Below are 18,337 nucleotides of genomic sequence, written 5' to 3' on the forward strand. Positions count from 1 at the left end.
TGACAGATGCAACGGTATGCTAAAAACTATCTGATGCTGATTGAGTAATAGGTCATGTGGCATACAGCAATAAACTGGTGCCAATATTGGGCAACGGATGACAGGTTATTCGGCGGCATTTGGGGATGAACTGATGCCAATTTGGCAATGTGATATTCAGCAATAACCGGTGCCAATTGGGCAATGGATGATTTGAAATTCAGTGATAAACAACATGCAATCTAATCAAATATTAAATCACTTTAATATACGTATGTTTTGCCAGGCTGAACATTTTGGTTGGACATCAAATACAATTAATGACTCTTTAATGTAAGAAAACAAATCTGTGTATATCAATCATTTTAAAACATTTTGTCCATTTACTGACATACATATCTTCGTCAAACACAATGTATTTTTCTGCATCATACAGTTGACCTATCAAACACAATGTCCGTTGGGTTCGTTTAATTATGGCCTCGTTAAATATGACACCTATTTATTGATATCAGGTGTGACATCTGTTTGATGTGACATTAGAAATGCGTCACGTGTCACCAAATGTCACGTGACACTGAACTCATGCATGACAATTTGACACCAAATGTCACATGACACTTAACATGCTCATGATGTGAATTTGACACCAAAAGTCACATGATACTTAATTTGTTCATGATGTCAATTTGACACCAAATGTCAGGTGTCATGTGTGCATGATGTCAACTTGAACAACACACAACTCTAACATCTTTCACTTGTGAAAACATTTTTTGAAATATTGATCAGTAAAAATTATGCAATATTCTTTTTATATAGCAGAGAACTGTATCTGTGTCTTGCTGCACTAACTTTTAAAATAAATACTGCATGTTATGTCATTCTCATTCACATCTATTGAAGCATACAGCAGAAACAACAACACACATGACAACCTCATTCTCACACACAAAATTCACAATTGCTGTTACAGTCCTATAACACACATTGCTATTTCTGACTATGACAATTAGGGCTTCAAGAATTTGTCAGCAATTGATGTAACAGCTGAGCTATAACAACATTTGTGGAAACCTTTGTTCCTCATATTCATATATATATATATATATATAATTATATAAGTATATAATACCACATCATTACAACAGTTGTGCTTTATTTCTCACTACTTCATCCTGCTACAATGTTGTAACACAGAAAGTTAATGAGGTATGTGATGTCACAAAAGTGGTCACATGACCAAACGGTGCTATAGTCGCAAAACATAATTAATCCTAACTCAATAGGAAGATAACAAGCTTTATACCACTATACAATTACTGTTGTACACTGAATATTGTGAACATACAATACAATTGTACACACTTGATAGTCACTGTGAACTGACCACACCGTACAATTGTACACACTTGATAGTCACTGTGAACTTACCACATCATACAATTGTAAACACTTGACAGTCACTGTAAACATACCACACTGTACAATCGTACACACTTGACAGTCACTGTGAACTTACCACACTGTACAATTGTACACACTTGACAGTCACAGTGAACTTACCATACCGTACAATTGTACACACTTGACAGTCACAGTGAACTTACCATACTCTCAATATAAAATACTCCAATTATGTTCTTTAAACAGAGGAATTAATTTAAACATTTGTGAAAATTGGGTTTTAAAATTTTTCCACGAGTGTATTGTTTCTTATAAACATTCGGTAATGAACAATTTGACAAAAGGTTCAAATGTTGAGCACAGTTGCACTCCCATTCTGTAAATAGTATATGTTATATATAGTATAATACTTGGATTGAAATAGATGGCTATACAGGGTCCAGTCTATGCAGTGTTGTATGTCAACATTGCCATGAATTTATGTTGATATACTTTGATGAAAATGATTCTTCATTATTTTGTTTTTGTCTCTTTTAATGAATACAAATAAGTAAAAATTAATTCTCTGACCAGAGTAACACTAAATTATGCCGAGTCAATCCTAAAATTCACTAGAATTTATTTATGTACCGGGGGGAGGGGGGTTGTTCTTTTAACTGTATTTAAGTAACAGTAAACGAACATCTCATATACATAATAATTGTGTTTAAATATAGATGCATTGCAAAAAACCCAATACAAGTGCCAATTTTTGCAATATCAATAATTCTCAAAATTCACCTGCTGGGTACTGGGTAAGTTGGATATTTTTTCAGTCAAAAATAATACTATTCTTGAGAAGCGATAAGGACATGTATCTAATATATCCAGTACATGTTTCAAAAGGACATTAAACAATTAAAAAAAAAAAAAAAATGAACTTAATTAGTGCTTTGTCATGCCAATAGTAAAATGTACATATGTGTATATACATATACCAGATTTGGTTGGCAGAGCACTTGTACTTTCCAAGAAACTTTTAAAGTCCAGTGTTCCAGCATCCCTAATTGACAGAGCCCCTGGACAATCAGATGTGATGTATTCTACAAATGATGGGTGTGTTGAGATGTCCACTATGTGATCCAACTACAAGATTGTACATAATTATATCAAGTTCAGTTAAATACAAACTTTTCCACATTTGAGCAACACATCTAACTAGCACAAAACGTCAATTTAAAGTCAAATATTGATAATGAGTCATTGATGACATTGCGGTTGAAAAATCAACAGCATAGTCGGATGCCAAAGTCATGTCTTTGTGACTTTTTGTCTTTGGTGACACAGAAAACAGGAGTAATTTATGTCTATTATTTCAGATACTCCACTACATGTATGATAATCCTCTGATGAAGTTGGTAACACAGGTATTTTCATTGCTGACACACTTATAGAACAATCCACACCCAGGAAACTTCTCATGGTTATGATCAAATGAAGAATAGCACTCTTACTCTCGTATATGGCCTGGATAAAACCTTACAACAGTTCCAGTCTATCTATGGTGATGATGAACAGTGTAACATTTAATGATCTCCACTTTTGACATCCAGTGACGACAGGAACTCAAACATCAATATATCTAGTCCAATAACAGAATGCTGAACCAAAACTCCATCATTACGATAGAATTCATCATCTGATATCGTAGCATTTCTTTAACTTGTTCAGGTCCGATTGATCATACACATCAGATTTCTGATTCTGTAGTCTTGTCAGTACACGTTCAACCACTGCAATAAAAGAAACACAGTATGATTTTTATTTTTTCGCTAGATTTATTGTCCTAGGAACAAACCAAAGTCATGTAGTCAGCCGTTGGTGGCTTCCTCATGATATCAAATGGGAGCCAAGGTTTGTCGCAAGCTATCTTCGAAAGTGTCTTACCAAGGAGACAATCACAAAAGCAAATTATGGACAGTCTGTAATATCTGAGCTTCCATAAGAAACACAAACAGCCCTGTGTAGAGATCAAATACATGAGATTTTCATCCGATCTCGGATTCTCTACAACATGACACAGTGTGGACCCATTACAAAATAAAAAAAAAAAATATCAAAATTTGTGCTGACCTTTGAGCCTAATGACCTTAATTGTTTACCACATATGTTTTTGGCTTTTTTTTTTCTTTCTTTGTCGACACTTTTACCAAATTTCCTGTTAATCTGTCAAAAAATACTGTTATCGGCCAGGAACTAAATTTGTGAACAGACAGACGGACAGACAAACAGACAGACAAACAGAAATTACTATGATTCTAGCTATGCCATATTGACCTAAATATGGTGTTTGCTTCCATACAAATCTATAGTCAGTACTATTAAGCGAGACATCTTCAACTTGTGAGGCCACCTACCTGACTTTTCCGACTTTGACATAAACATAGATATGGTCTGGAATCTCTGAACCTTGGACAAGTTTGTCAATATGCTGTATGCTGTTTCAAGCTCACCTTTAAAAAAAATAACAACATGAAAATGATTAGTTACTAAAGGCGATTAGGCTAACTGATCCTATTGTATTATACTTCCCAATGAACATAGTTTTCATAATTTATTCACATCAATAATGTGGACTCAAACAAAACTTACATAGTTCATGGAAACAAAAGTCTCCAATCAATGTTAGGGGAGGCCATTTGTTTATAACACAACAATGTACTACATTTGATGGGCCACTGACAGTTATATTTTTAGATATGCAGCAGACATGTTTAACCAACTACAAAAACTAATTTGTAAAACAGGAGATTTCAGGCAGATTGACACCCATCATTTGGTCTATATAAAACTGATCTTTCCTGTATTTTTTTCATCTTTTCTCTTTTCTTCAATAATCATTCGAAAGTAAATGGAATCAACATGTAATCTGATAATAAGAGCATTACAGGGTGGAGTAATATATCCCTGTCTCATTCCAAAGAGAAGTGTATGCATTGTTGTATCAAAATGAACACAAACATAAAAATGAAACATTAATTGTATAATTAAAATAAAAGTTTAATTTCATGTGATAGCAAAGACTAAAGTTTGAAAGAAATTGGTTGAAATCTGAGGGAGTTAATCTACAGACAAGATCAATAATAATCAAATACTGAAATGATCAAAGGGCAATGATTTTTGTAAAAATACCAGGTAGTCAAATAGTAATGTCCTACCAGGTTTTCAAAGAGATCAGTCAAGAAATGGAGAAGGAGATCTCTGACAAACAAAAGTTACTGAGGGCCAGACATTGCTATACTATAATACTTGTCATGAATGGTGATTTGAATAGCTTACCATCTGATGATGGTGGGCTAAGAAGATAAAATGATGGTGGGCTAAGAAGATAAATTACTTATTCTACACAAAATGAGTCATTGAAAACCCCACCTGAGTCTTTGAACTTGGACTCCAAACACTTTATAATGGTTGTGAGCATAGGACCATCGAGCTTGTTACTGATAACTGCAAAACAGAAACACAACATACATATATATACCATATCTCATATCAATAAACAATACTTATATCTGACAATATTAAAAAATCTATACCATATCTCATGACATTACAAATATAAACCAATCTCATAACAATAACAAATCTAATAATATCAAGAGGCCCAACGGGCCTTAACAGTCATCTGACAAATCTGGAGTACATCATACTAATTAAAGGGGCATTTCTTGGTTCGAAATCAGAAAGATGCAACAAGAGGCCCAATGGGCCTGAATTGCTCACATGGCTTTACAGCAACTTTGAAGTATATCTAGGTTATTTCTGCAAATACTTTGCTGATTACCACTTTATTCAAATATCATAGTAGGCCAGGTTTATTCATGTAAATACATTTTCTAGTCCTTTATTCCAGCATACTATTGGCCTAATATCACATAACAGAGTCTCTTGCTATCAAGAAATCATTGTTTAAAGATTTAAACCTATTTGACCCCTGTGATCTTTAATGTAGGTCAAGGTCATTCATTTGAACAAACTTGGTAGCTCTTCACCCGAGCATGCTAGAGACTCAATATCAAGTCCCTGGGCCTCTTGTTTATTGAGAAGAAGTTGTTTGAAGAATAGACCCCTTTCACAATCACCGCAACCGACTACAATTTAGAGTTATTTCCCTTGAATGTTTCTGAAAACGAGGCTCAGCCTGCTGAGAGAGTGTTTGTCTCCAATGTCAACAATGTCGGCTTTGAATTTTAAGTTGAACAACACGGAATATTTAAACAAACTGAAGGTTGCTGAGTTGAAAGAGATTTAAAAATACAGCGAGAATGTAACAGGAAACAAATCTGCTCTAATAGCGAGACGTATTTCTCTTAAAATCAAGCTAAATGCCGCGGATAATATAGATGCCAGTGATGTATCGGACTCTACCGCCGGGATTGACCTATTTAAGGCGCTTGACGTAGAGAAAGAAATTTCCTACGAGCAAATGTCAGCAAAAGATCGCATATGGAGTGGAGACTTGAGGAAAATGGTCGAATTTAATTTTCACCAACTCCATAATTATCTCGTAGGCATGGATCACTGGTAATTAATTAAACTGCTGAAACCTTTTTTCAAAGTGCTTCATGACACTTTTTTCATTTATGTTTGACTCCAAAAATAGCCGGTTTTTGCTGCTCCTTTTACATGTAATTGACACATTTATGATAAATCAATGAATTGCTATAAAATACTTGAATTAGAGGTTTTAATATATAATTGAACAATATATAGCAATGATTAATAGGGTAAAGTAACTTATACAAATGTACATTATATATAAGCTAATGTGCTGGTAATCTGTTATTAATACATAAAATTTGTCAATGTCTGAAAACTTGTCCTGTAAAAAACAGGTTGACAGGTGAATAATTATAACGTCATGGTTCGTCAATAAAATTTGTTAAAGTAAATGAGTGTCCTGAGCGGTTTTTTCACGCCCCGTAATTCATTATTTGATATTTCAAAATTATAGTTGCTGTATCATATAGATGGACATCTAATCAATTAATATGCCAAATTTGACTCTGATTAGACTAGTGCATAATATGCAAATGTACCGGCGAAGTTACGGTGCAATACATATGCGAGGGTCCTGTGAGGAATGAGTGACCTGTGAGGAATGAGTGTCCTGTGAGAGTTTTTGCCCCGCAATTCGTTAAATAGTATTTTCTGTTAATTCCTTCTGCATCATACGGATGAACATCGAACCTATTAACATGCAAAAATTGACATCGAGTTTGATGCGAAGAAAGCATAATAATGCATTCATTTTCGGTGCAGTGTCCAGTGCGGTTTTTGCACACCCCACAATTCGTACATATACGCGATGTCTATTACTATCAATGTGCAAAATTTCACTTTGATAGAACAAGTACATTTTAGCAAATGCTACGATAAATTTACAGTAAGTGTAAGATGAGTGTCCTGTCAGTTTTTTGCACATTTTGTTAAATTGATAGGCGTGTAATAGATATGAATATTAACTAATAGTATAAAAGTCATTACTGAGTAAATGGTAAATAGGTTAAGATTTTTGCACTACTGTACGAAATATAGGCCATACCTTTTAAATGTTAAAAACAACTGTTATCGGTAATGTACGAAAAAGCAGTACTGCCGTCAAGTATATATTTAAATGTATTTAAACTTTATAAGTGCGTTAACTATGTTGACAGTGTATTTGCACTTTTAATAAATAAGTGTAATTAGAAATTACATTAAAAGTTAAAACTGTGCATTTTCTTGGTGTACATGTCGATCGTGAGCGTTAGTTAAATATTGGAGGATTTTACTTCTCATTATATTTTATTAACCATAATTATTTGTAGACATCGTTCCTTTTTCAAAAGGTGATTAACAGTATATGAATTGATTAGTGATGCCAACTAACTCACTGTAAATTATTGCCTCAGTTATGTGAAGTGATTGATGACTTGTCAATGACCAGTTTTGTTTCGCGACTATTCAATTCAGCCCCATGCTGTGTCGATGTCAATGTGGGTCATGGACATTATTATCGCAACAAAAGGCAGTAACGAATGCAAGTGTAACAGGACAATTATTATACCTTTTGTTAATTTTCTTTTTGCTTTTTATTTTATGTGATGTGTATTTTCGAGTGATTAAATAAAAGAGGTATATATATATATACTCTAATAAGTATCACAGATATCCTATATATTATATGTATGTTTTATATACATGTGCATAAATGTACAGATGTGTGTGTGTTGGTCATATAGTAATAACAACAATATTTTCTATACATGGGAAGGTAATGCATATCACAAGTTATTTCTTGTATAATTTTAATAAACGGACTTTGGGAGAAAAATACGTATATTTCAGACGTAATAAAGTTATTTCTACGGTATAATTCTTATAAACGGACTTTGGGAGAAGATACGTATAGATATACGTGTATTTGTAATTCTTATATAACGGACACAGTTTTAAAGTTTGAGCAGTTCGATCACCAGTGATCATGACCATGCCTGCGGCAAAGTACCCGAGGTTGGCACGGCGCCACAGGACACTCACTAGTTAGTACACCACAGGTACTTGTGGACATGATTATGATGTTTTTAACTTAAATGATTTATTATAGACGATTAAATTATTGTATCCTAATCGCATGCTTAATTTGTAAAAAAAAATATCGTACCTCGGCCTTATAAATACTAAATTTATAAGGCCGAGGTACGATATATTTTTTTTTACAAATTAAGCATGCGATTGGGATACAATAATTTAATCGTCTATAATAAAACATTTAAATCAAAAACATAATTATGTCCACAAGTACCTGTGAACAAAATCACGTGGCGTGCGAACACCTCGCGGGACACCCTGCAATGTAACTTCGACAGTACATTTAAAAAATATGCCCTCGTGCAATCAAAGTAAACTTTTGCATGGTAATAGGCTCAATGTTTATCTGTAGGATACAGAAAAAATTATTTTAAAATATCATTTAATGAGTTACGGAGCGTGCAAAAACAATCACAGGACACTCATTCCTCACAGGACACTCGTATGTTTATGGCACCGCAACTTCGTGTTCGCCGGTACATTTGTATAATATGCACTCGTTATATCAAAGTCAAATTTGACATCTTCATAGGTTAGATATTCATCTGTATGATACAGAAAAAAATATTTAATAATATCACTTAACGAATTGCGGGGCGTGCAAAAACCCTCACAGGACACTCATTAGGCACACCTCTTGTGACTGTCAACTTGTCAGCAGGCTGAGCCTCGTTTTCGCGAAATTCAGGGGAAATAACTCTTTACATTTTGCGATTGTGAAACTGGCCTATTAAGCTTATTTGACCAAAGTTACCTTGAATGAAGTTCAAGGTCATTCGTTTGAATAAACTTGGTAGCTATTCACCGAAGCATACTACAGGCCAAATATCAAGTCCCTGGGCCTCTTGGTTATTGAGAAGTCTTTTGAAGATTTTAGCTTATTTGACCCCAGTGACCTTGAATATAGGTCAAGCTCATTCATTTGAACAAACATGGTAGCCCTTCATCCCAGTGTGCTACAGACCCAATATCAAGTCACTCTCTTGGTTATTGAGAAGTCGTTTAAAGATTTTAGCATATTTGACCCCTGTGACCTTGAATGTAGATCAAGGTCATGCATTTGGAAAAGAGGCCCTATGGGCCTAAATCGCTGATTGGCATGGAGTTTTTGGCTGAGAAGTTGTTTGAAGACTTGAGTCCTCTAATCTTAAAAGGAGGTAAAGGTTATTTACTTGAACAAACTTGGTAGCCCTTCACCCCAGCATGCTACAAGCCTAATATCAAGTCCCTGGGCCTCTTAGTTATTGAGAAGAAATTGTTTGAAGATTTTAGCCTATTTGACACCTGCGACCTTGAATATAGGTCAAGGTCATCCATTTGAACAAACTTGGTAGAGCTTTATCCATTGAAGCTACATGCAAAATATCAGTATCCTCACCCATCTGGTTATCCAGAAGAAGTCGCTTGAATTAAAAGTTTACAGACAGTGGATGATGACAATGCAAAAAAAACTCACCTGGAGTGATCTGGCCTATTACAGGTAAGTATTTTTATATCTGACCTTTAAACAACTCACCTGGAGTGATCTGACCTATTACAGGTAACCATTCCTATATCTGGCCTTTAGGTAACTCAGCTATAGTGATCTGACCTATTACAGGTAACCATTCCTATATCTGACCTTTAGGTAACTCAGCTAGAGTGATCTGACCTATTACAGGTAAGTATTTCTATATCTGTGAGTATTTCTATATCTGACCTATTACAGGTGAGTATTTCTATATCTGACCTATTACAGGTGAGTATTTCTATATCTGACCTATAGGTAACTCAGCTAGAGTGATCTGACCTATTACAGGTAAGTATTTCTATATCTGTGAGTATTTCTATATCTGACCTATTACAGGTAAGTATTTCTATATCTGTGAGTATTTCTATATCTGACCTATTACAGGTAAGTATTTCTATATCTGACCTATTACAGGTAAGTATTTCTATATCTGACCTATTACAGGTAAGTATTTCTATATCTGACCTATTACAGGTAAGTATTTCTATATCTGACCTATTACAGGTGAGTATTTCTATAACTGACCTATTACAGGTGAGTATTTCTATAATGACCTTCAGACAACTCACCTGGAGTGATCTGACCTATTACAGGTAAGTATTTCTATATCTGACCTATCACAGGCAAGTATTTCTATATCTTACCTTTAGGTAACTCGGCTGGAGTGATCTGCTTCAGTACATCTGCATAGGGCTGAAGGTCGTCCACCTTTTTCAGTGAGTTCCATGCCTGAATGAACTCATACGGTGTAGCCTTGTCGAGTTTCGGAGCACTAGGTGGCACCACAGGTAGTCCTGTACTGGTTGATTTTATGTTTTTACTTTGGGTAGGTTTCTTTTCAGATTTCTGTGACGTCTTAGACTTTTCTGGAGCTGAAAACAAGAAAAAAGACTAAATTTGAGAAGCTGATGGTATAATGTATCAATGTTAAGTGGCTGATTTCCTTTAACTCCAGAAAGGGTGATAGGCTATTAGGCAATTTAGAAGAGGGAAGACTATTTCTGAGTTCTCTTCCTAATATCATATTCATGTATTGTATACTGCTGAGGACATTTTCAAAGAGTCAAGGGCTGCAATTTGGAGCATAGGACCAGCAGACTTCAGGTGAAGATCCCAGATATGTAACTCAATTCCTACTCTGGAAGCCAAGATCACAGACCATCTTTTGGGTGTCTTGTACTATCGCTGAGTTTTTTGCAAAATGGTCTGGATAGCGTACAACAGGCAACAAATATATATCTATGTAATATAGATATAATTGATATTTACAGACTGAAGTAACCATAGTACCTTTCTGTCTGTCCGAGTCTTTATCTGTTGATTGTATCTCCTCTATAACTATCTTCTTTCCTTTCTTTTCTGTTTTTGTCTCTGGTTTCTTTGGTGAAGCTGTTGGAGCCTTGCTCGAGACTTTCTCTTTTGGACTAGACTTTTCAGAACTCTTCACACCTGAGACTTTGACCTTTGAAGTCTCCTCCTCCTCCTCGTCTGACTCTGTTTCCTGTATCACCATCCTCTTCCTCTGTTTACCTTCACCTTTGGCTGTACCAGTCTTCGAGGATGAACCCAAATTGTCTTTCATTTTTTGAAGTTCCTGAATGTTAAAAATATTTTCCTGGTAAATGATGTTTTGTCAATGAGTCAAGATCCTGCCTTGTTGAAGTATGTAGTATAGGAAACCAATATAATTCTAATACACATTTTTATATGTGATTAGAGTAATCCACATCTTACACCAGACCCTACATAAATAGACACCTCTATCAGGCCTGTCTTCTCCTATCCAGATTCATTGAAAACATGTATAATGTAGGAGTATTCTAAGACTATGAAGCCTACTTGTTCCATACTCCAGACACTAAATGATGAGATATGCACGAGACTACAACACTCCCCAGTTACCTCCCTTTTTAAGCAATGTTTGCGTTACAAACTTTAAAGGATACCCCGCATAAAGCGATGAGTAGTCTTGTATTTCTACCAATTACAATTTTCTATCAATCAATTTGAAATGATACATGAATTTTGAACATTTCCTGTTTTATGATATAATATGGTACCAATTTTTGCCTGTTAATTCCATGAGAATTCACATGCTAAATCATGAAATTCTGATCCACATATATATATATAAAAAGTCATTCCTATTAATACAAACTGGCAATATATAGCAACATTACAACTACAACACCAGTGTTGTCATTACTATAACAAGCATACTTATTTATACAGTAATCTAGAAAGTGTGATTTATTAAAATAGATCTATGGTCGGTGTACTAGACCTGGTACATGTGTCAGATACACTTATACATATTATTAAACGAGGACAGTTTAGCAGTGTAACCTTTATGTTGTTTAAAAACTAATTATCTGGTTTAACCTGAGAATGTAGACACTAGTGGCTTATTTCTAAATAAATCATACAATCTTTTATATACAAATCTTAAAATTCTAATCATGTTTGTTTAAAAAAATCCTCTTTTTCGCTGAAAATAGCAGTTAATTAACCCCATGAGAAGAAAGATTAGTAGCTTTCCTGGTTATATACATGTAATTATCCCACATCTAATTACCTCTCTATAGTAATTTTTCACTAAAGTCATCTCCTTCTTTGCTGCAGCGTTCTTGGGGTCAATTTTGAGCAAGTGTGTTAGATCCTCCAGGCTGTCTTTGTACTTCTTCATCATCTTGCGTGCCTGACTACGTCGGAACATCGCCTTGATGTTGTCCGCTTCCATCTCCAATGCTTTATCGCAGTCAGTCTCTGCACTGGAGGGCTGGAGATAATAATGATTAATTTACCAATCTTATCAGAATGGACCAACAGAGGTCGTAATCTCTTGGTAAGTATAAATAACATTTATCAGGAGATAGCAAAGCTCGCCGAGTGAGATGAAATTTGGAGTTAGTTTTTTTTTTTAAAGTAGGTCAAAGGTCATGTTCAAGGTCAGCAGGTCTGTTTTATTAATGGAAAAGTCTTGTCACAAGGAACACACATGTTAAATGTGAGAGCTCTATTTCATACAGTTAATATACTGTGGACAAGGTCAAGGCTTATCAAAAGGTCAAAGGTCACATGCCTTAGACTTTGTGAATCATGTGGAAGTTTTCAGATGAAATAGAATGGTCTAATACGATAAATGTTTTCAGTGGCCCCACTAGAAATTAATTACATTTATAATAGTAATAGTGATATCAAGGATGTGTCGAGACAAACTTGACAATAATGGAATGGAGATAATTGTTTTCTTACCTGATTACGTCGAAGGTAACACAGTGCTCTATTGGTATACCCAACAGCTCTGTCTGGCATCAGAGTAACACACTCAGTATACCAGTCTATGGCCTTTAAAAAGTCTCCCTGCAAAAAGGCATTAAATCCAAAATAAATTTACTGTACCAGACAAATAGTAGCAGTATGATTAGAGAAAACTAGAGATAACATCCAAAGTCTGTTTTTTCGCAGATTACGGAAACAGAACACAGATACACCGTGCGAAACATTACTTTTGTGCATCGTCCTAAAATACCCTGTTGATGCAAAATTGAGTATGTATGCTCTTACCTTCTGAACACATTTATTGCCTTCTGATTTTGCATTTTCAAATTTCTGCTCAGCTGTAAGTTCCGTTTCCGAAGACGATGAAGATGAAGGTAAAGGTGATGTTGTACCCTCAGATTTTGTAGCTGCTTCTTCATTGGCTGTTGCTATGGGAACGCTAGGAGCAGTAGGTGTAGTCACAGATCTGGTGACTGGGTTACCAAAGGTATCAACAATCAAAGGAATCTCCCAAGGAGAAACAGACTTCAAGGGAGGTAATTTTTCCCGCCATCTCATGCCATCTGTTTGCCTTAAAACATTCTGACATCTGAAAAAACAATCATTACTTTTCATTAACTTTATAAACAAGTATTTCAATAAAAGAATGTGAGCTGAATACTTTGTTTTATTGAGGAATGTTTGTTTTGTGATTTCAATATTTGACATTCATCTGCTGAAAATCTGTTTCTATAATATCAAACTAGAAAATAATACTGCCATACAAACCAGTTATCCTTAAACACTTATCAGAGGTATTCTCATAGTACTTGACTTTGTATAAACTCTGAATCAGAGCCCCAACAGGTTCTCCTTCATATGAGATTTGCACATTACCGATAGCGGTTATAAAACTCATCAGATTTTAAAATGTTGACTCATCTGATCTGTCAGCCATGTGCAATATTTCCAAATTCTTTTTCTAAGAAATTTTATTTCAATAAAAAAATTTAAAAACTCTCTTACCTAGATGATCCAGTAAAAGCTGATTCTACTGACGGATCTACTGTTAGAACATGTCTGTAGTCCACATACGCCTCCCGGTATCTAGGAAACAAAGATATCAAAACTGTCCATATCACGATTCAAAATACAATCGACAAATTAAAGGATGAGTTGACGAAGAAAAATAACACATTTCGTAGGTCAGTAAGACCTGCATTCATGTTCAAATATTCTCCTATTAATATATACAGATCTCAAAACAAGAGGCCCATTTGGCCTTCAATTCATCTGTTATACAGATCACAAAGTGATTTGTGAAAAGTTTATAATCCTACTGAGGACTGCTTAATTTTGACCCATCAATTACTGAAGTATTTACCTCTCCAGTGTCTCGTAGGCACTGCCGCGGCGAAGAAGTGGTTTGATGGAGTGAGGGACAAGATCTAGAGCTTTCCCACAGTCTTTGATACAGGCTGAACAGTTCCCCACCTTCAGCTCACACGCTGCACGGTTGCTGTACAGCAAGGACAGGTTTACTACCTGATCTGACTTACCTGTTAATGCAAATACATGTATTGTACATGTACATTTTAACAATCAAATAAAGATAAACATCTGGATTTGTTCTCTTTTTTCAGATTAATTAGAAAATGTTGGTAAGATATACCGTAAATACCCAGCTGTCTTTTGACATTTGCACCAAAATCCATAATGAAAGAATGAAGTTGCTTAGTGTTTAAATAGAATCGGTTTTCTATATATAGCAAGTGTGACCTTGGCCTTGACTCTGGAATCCTGAATCACAACGACATCTGAAGTATACTCTTATTGACCTTTATAAATTTTGACCAAAATCTGTCAAAGAATGAAGTTGTTACGCGTTTACAATGGAAAGGACAGGACAGAATGAAACGCGAAGTGACAGGATGCAACATGAAGTGACAGAATGCAACGTGACGGGACAGGACAAACATGGGCAACACTATCTGCCCCTGGCTACTCCAAAATTTTATCACAAGGGCATAATAAAACTGCGAGTGACATAGATATAGTACTAGAATAAACTTGTGTTAAATATCATAACAATTCCTAGCTCAACTAACAAAATAACAATGTACCCAAAAGTGACAATAAACTGTCAAATGATGTTTTTGGTAATTAGATGTTGGCATGCAGTAAATCATGTATAAAAATTTAACAGAAATAGATGGAACCTTGACAGTGACTTTGACCTTTGACCTCCACAAGCAATCCAGAACAAATGCTTTCTTCTTGGAAGTACTGACCAAGTCTGAGCAGAATTGATCAATACAATTTGATATATTGTACAGAAACCAAGTTTCTAATTATAGTAACAGTGAGCTTGATCCAGCAGATCTGGAGATATAAGAGGATACTTTTCTATGTTTCCAGTAACAGAGACCTGAACTTTGAACTCTGGAACTGAAAATCAAACCGTAGCTGATGTGAACCCTATGAATGTACCTCAAAATGAATCACTCACCTTTGTCTAATATGTCTATGGCAGACTTATATTTTCCCAGAGCATCACCATACTGCCCATTGCGGAACAGATTATTTCCTGATTCACGTAGCTGAGCAACTGTAGAGGGCAGCTCAGCCTGTACGAGAGATGGCCTCTCTGGTACTTTTTCTGTCACTTCTTCTGAAGCCTTTGTCCCACTGTCTGCCTCTCCATCGCCTACCCCTTCAGTTATTTTTGTCCCACTGTCTGCCTCTCCATCGCCTACCCCTTCAGTTATTTTTGTCCCACTGTCTGCCTCTTCATCACCTACCCCTTCAGTTGTCTTTGTCCCTCTGTCTGCCTCTCCATCGCCTACCTCTTCAGTTGTCTTTGTCCCTCTGTCTGCCCCTCCATCGCCTACCTCTTCAGTTGTCTTTGTGTCATTGTTTGCCTCCCCATCCTCTACTGTATTGTCCTTTTTAGAAGATGCAGAATCTCTTGGTGACTGTATACTTTGTGTGGTGTCATCAGTACCCCCCGGACTAGTCCTTTCATCACTCTGTTGGTTTAACTCAACATCTGGATCAGTACCATTTTCACACTTATCACTAGTTTTCTGATCAGACTTGCTTGTCACTTTCTCTTCTTTTTCCTGCTCCGTCACATCTGACCCTATAGGTGACTGCAGTCTGTCACACTCTGTAGACACACCACCTAAGTTGTCTCCCTTTTCCTCAATCACAGAATCCATCACTTTGCTGTCTCCACCGTTTGACAGTTGGTCACCACCAACCCTTACATCCGATTCCTCTGTATCACCACTCAATTCTTCTGTAGATGAATGTCCATTCATTTGACCATGGGTCTGATCTTGTGACTTATTGACACTGTCTTCTTCCTCTCCTTCAACTTCCTCAATCACCATTCTCCGTCCCTTTTCTTTCCTTTTTCTTTTCTCTTCTTCCTTTTCTTCTTTTATCACACTCAATTCTTCCAGTAATTCCTATCAGAGAAGCAAGCAAACAGATTCCATTTACATAGCCTTAAAAGGAACCTGCCATTACGAACAAGAATACTGTGTTTCTGTTTTATTAGAGAAAAATCTCAAGTCAAATTAATTTGTTTCTGCTGCTTTTGAAAACCTTAAATATCAAACTCATTTTCATTGTTCTTACATTATATTGTCTTATATCATATAATACCTTCTTATCTTGTACAATCCCAAGAAAACTCTAGAAATTCCTTTTTGAACCTCAATAAAGACTGAAACATTTCAAGCATCTTAATTAAGGTCCATTTTAAAAATTATATATTTACCTCTGCCCGCTTATTAGCAGGCTCTAGGTCCAGAGCTTGCTGGAAGTCAGCTCGGGCCTTTTCATAATCTTTCTTTCCTTTATAGGCTGATCCCCGCCGGAGTAATGCTAAAAGGAATTAAGATGTGTTACATAATATATAAATCATTTTCAAGAGGTAGTCCTTATTTAATATCCTGCATTCTGTTCTTTTCCCTGTTTAAACTAAAAATCCTGCCGACAGAGGATGACTCAACGTGGATTATTAAACAACATCACGATATACCATTAGGCTGGGCGAGTGGCAAATCAAATCATTGGATGAGCTTCATAAATTCCACATTAAATTAACAGGTGTTAGATTAAATTTATTATAGATATTAGACTATATCCATGAGAAAATGAGTGAAAACCATCAAATTTGTTTACATATAAGACTAATTTCAACTGTTTGGCATGAGTAGATAAAGCAAAGAAGAGTTATCATTTCAAAACTGCAATATGTGGTCTAGAACGTTGTGTGCTTCAGACGAAGCTATAATACAATATTGTATGTGGTACAGGACAGACTTACTGTGACTATGTATTAGTCACTAAACTAGCCATTCTACAGAATTGGTAAAATATTGAATTACAAAGGATATTTCCTTAATACTTTCTTTTTGATTGATGCTGGATGAAAAAAACTTTTCATTAAAAAAAAACCCCAAAATAAAACTTTATAAACATATCTTAATTAGTTATTTTCCAAAACAATCAGAAATTGTCTAGAATACAAGTCAGAGTTGGGTTACTTTCACACATTTGATCTGATTATTAGTTTCAAACCTTTGATATTATTAGGCTCATTGTCCAGGACAACTCGACAGTCAAACAAAGCTTTATCCCACTTCTGTATCTTCAGATCTATAAAACAAATACATGTGTATATATTGTATAACATCTGTACTGAGATTTGTGTTGGTTTAAGGTCAATGACTAATCCTCTCAGCTAGACATACAGAAAATGGTACAAAATCAATGTTGCCATGTTCCTATACATTACTGGTGTATAAAAGTTACATTTGTGCAACAGTTTTCTCAAATAGATATTATATCCAATATCTGTTGTACAGGGAAATATATACCATAAATTGGTGTGTATAGTGCACACTTTTTTCAATTGACAAGTGAAAAAATCAACTATGCACTATATTGCAGCAGAAATAAACCTTTGCCGTCAGATGAATGGATGGTAGTCATAATTGCTACTTGACAGCTAAAAACATCTGTTATGCAGGGCTATCTATAGACATATTTCCTACTTAACAGTTAAAAATATCTGTTATGCAGGGATATTTATAGACATAATTGCCACTCGACAGCAAGAATACAAACTGTTCATTAAGTAATTACAAAGTATAACCAAGGTGTTTTAAGTGAGTACATCACTCCAGTAGCTCACAGGAGTGTAACTGTCAACATTTTGTTCGTTTTCTTTATTTTACACTATTCACTAACTAAATAGTACAGGACTGGTCACTGATGGTGACTACGTAGCAACGGTAGTTAAAGTAATGTCAGCATCCGTCTATAACTAGGAGGTCTCAGGTTCGAGTCTCAGTCACTGTATCGTTACTCTCTTGTTATATACAACATACAGATATAGAGAAAATCTTCTATTGTTATAATATGGACTCAACATAACAGATTGGGTAATCGGAGTTTGATCCCAATCCTCCAATCAACAAAAAGAGTTTGATCCCAATCCTCCAATCAACAAAAAGAGTTTGATCCCAATCCTCCAATCAACAAAAAGAGTTT

The 18,337-nt window shown here is 35.4% G+C and overlaps 1 protein-coding gene across 2 annotated transcripts in view; it reads right to left on the bottom strand.

Moving 5' to 3' along the window:
• Nucleotides 1-227: 227 nt before the first annotated feature.
• Nucleotides 228-18,337, bottom strand: part of LOC117343547 (sperm-associated antigen 1-like) — a 29,516-nt gene continuing 11,406 nt past the window's right edge. Inside the window, exons 10-23 of one of the 2 annotated variants that reach the window (XM_033905942.1) lie at nucleotides 17,363-17,440; nucleotides 16,557-16,663; nucleotides 15,279-16,242; nucleotides 14,154-14,328; nucleotides 13,796-13,876; nucleotides 13,076-13,379; nucleotides 12,764-12,871; nucleotides 12,084-12,287; nucleotides 10,799-11,102; nucleotides 10,170-10,380; nucleotides 9,620-9,636; nucleotides 4,798-4,872; nucleotides 3,783-3,878; nucleotides 228-3,158 (exon numbers count right to left, since the gene is read on the bottom strand). In XM_033905942.1, the coding sequence (XP_033761833.1) occupies nucleotides 3,061-3,158; nucleotides 3,783-3,878; nucleotides 4,798-4,872; nucleotides 9,620-9,636; nucleotides 10,170-10,380; nucleotides 10,799-11,102; nucleotides 12,084-12,287; nucleotides 12,764-12,871; nucleotides 13,076-13,379; nucleotides 13,796-13,876; nucleotides 14,154-14,328; nucleotides 15,279-16,242; nucleotides 16,557-16,663; nucleotides 17,363-17,440 (2,822 nt within the window). In that variant the 3' untranslated portion in view covers nucleotides 228-3,060. Of the gene's footprint in view, nucleotides 3,159-3,782; nucleotides 3,879-4,797; nucleotides 4,873-9,619; nucleotides 9,637-10,152; nucleotides 10,381-10,798; nucleotides 11,103-12,083; nucleotides 12,288-12,763; nucleotides 12,872-13,075; nucleotides 13,380-13,795; nucleotides 13,877-14,153; nucleotides 14,329-15,278; nucleotides 16,243-16,556; nucleotides 16,664-17,362; nucleotides 17,441-18,337 lie in introns of both variants that reach the window. The other variant, XM_033905941.1, reaches the window with a different exon arrangement.

Source organism: Pecten maximus, chromosome 15 (genome assembly GCF_902652985.1).
Source record: "Pecten maximus chromosome 15, xPecMax1.1, whole genome shotgun sequence".
NCBI lineage: Eukaryota > Metazoa > Mollusca > Bivalvia > Pectinida > Pectinidae > Pecten > Pecten maximus.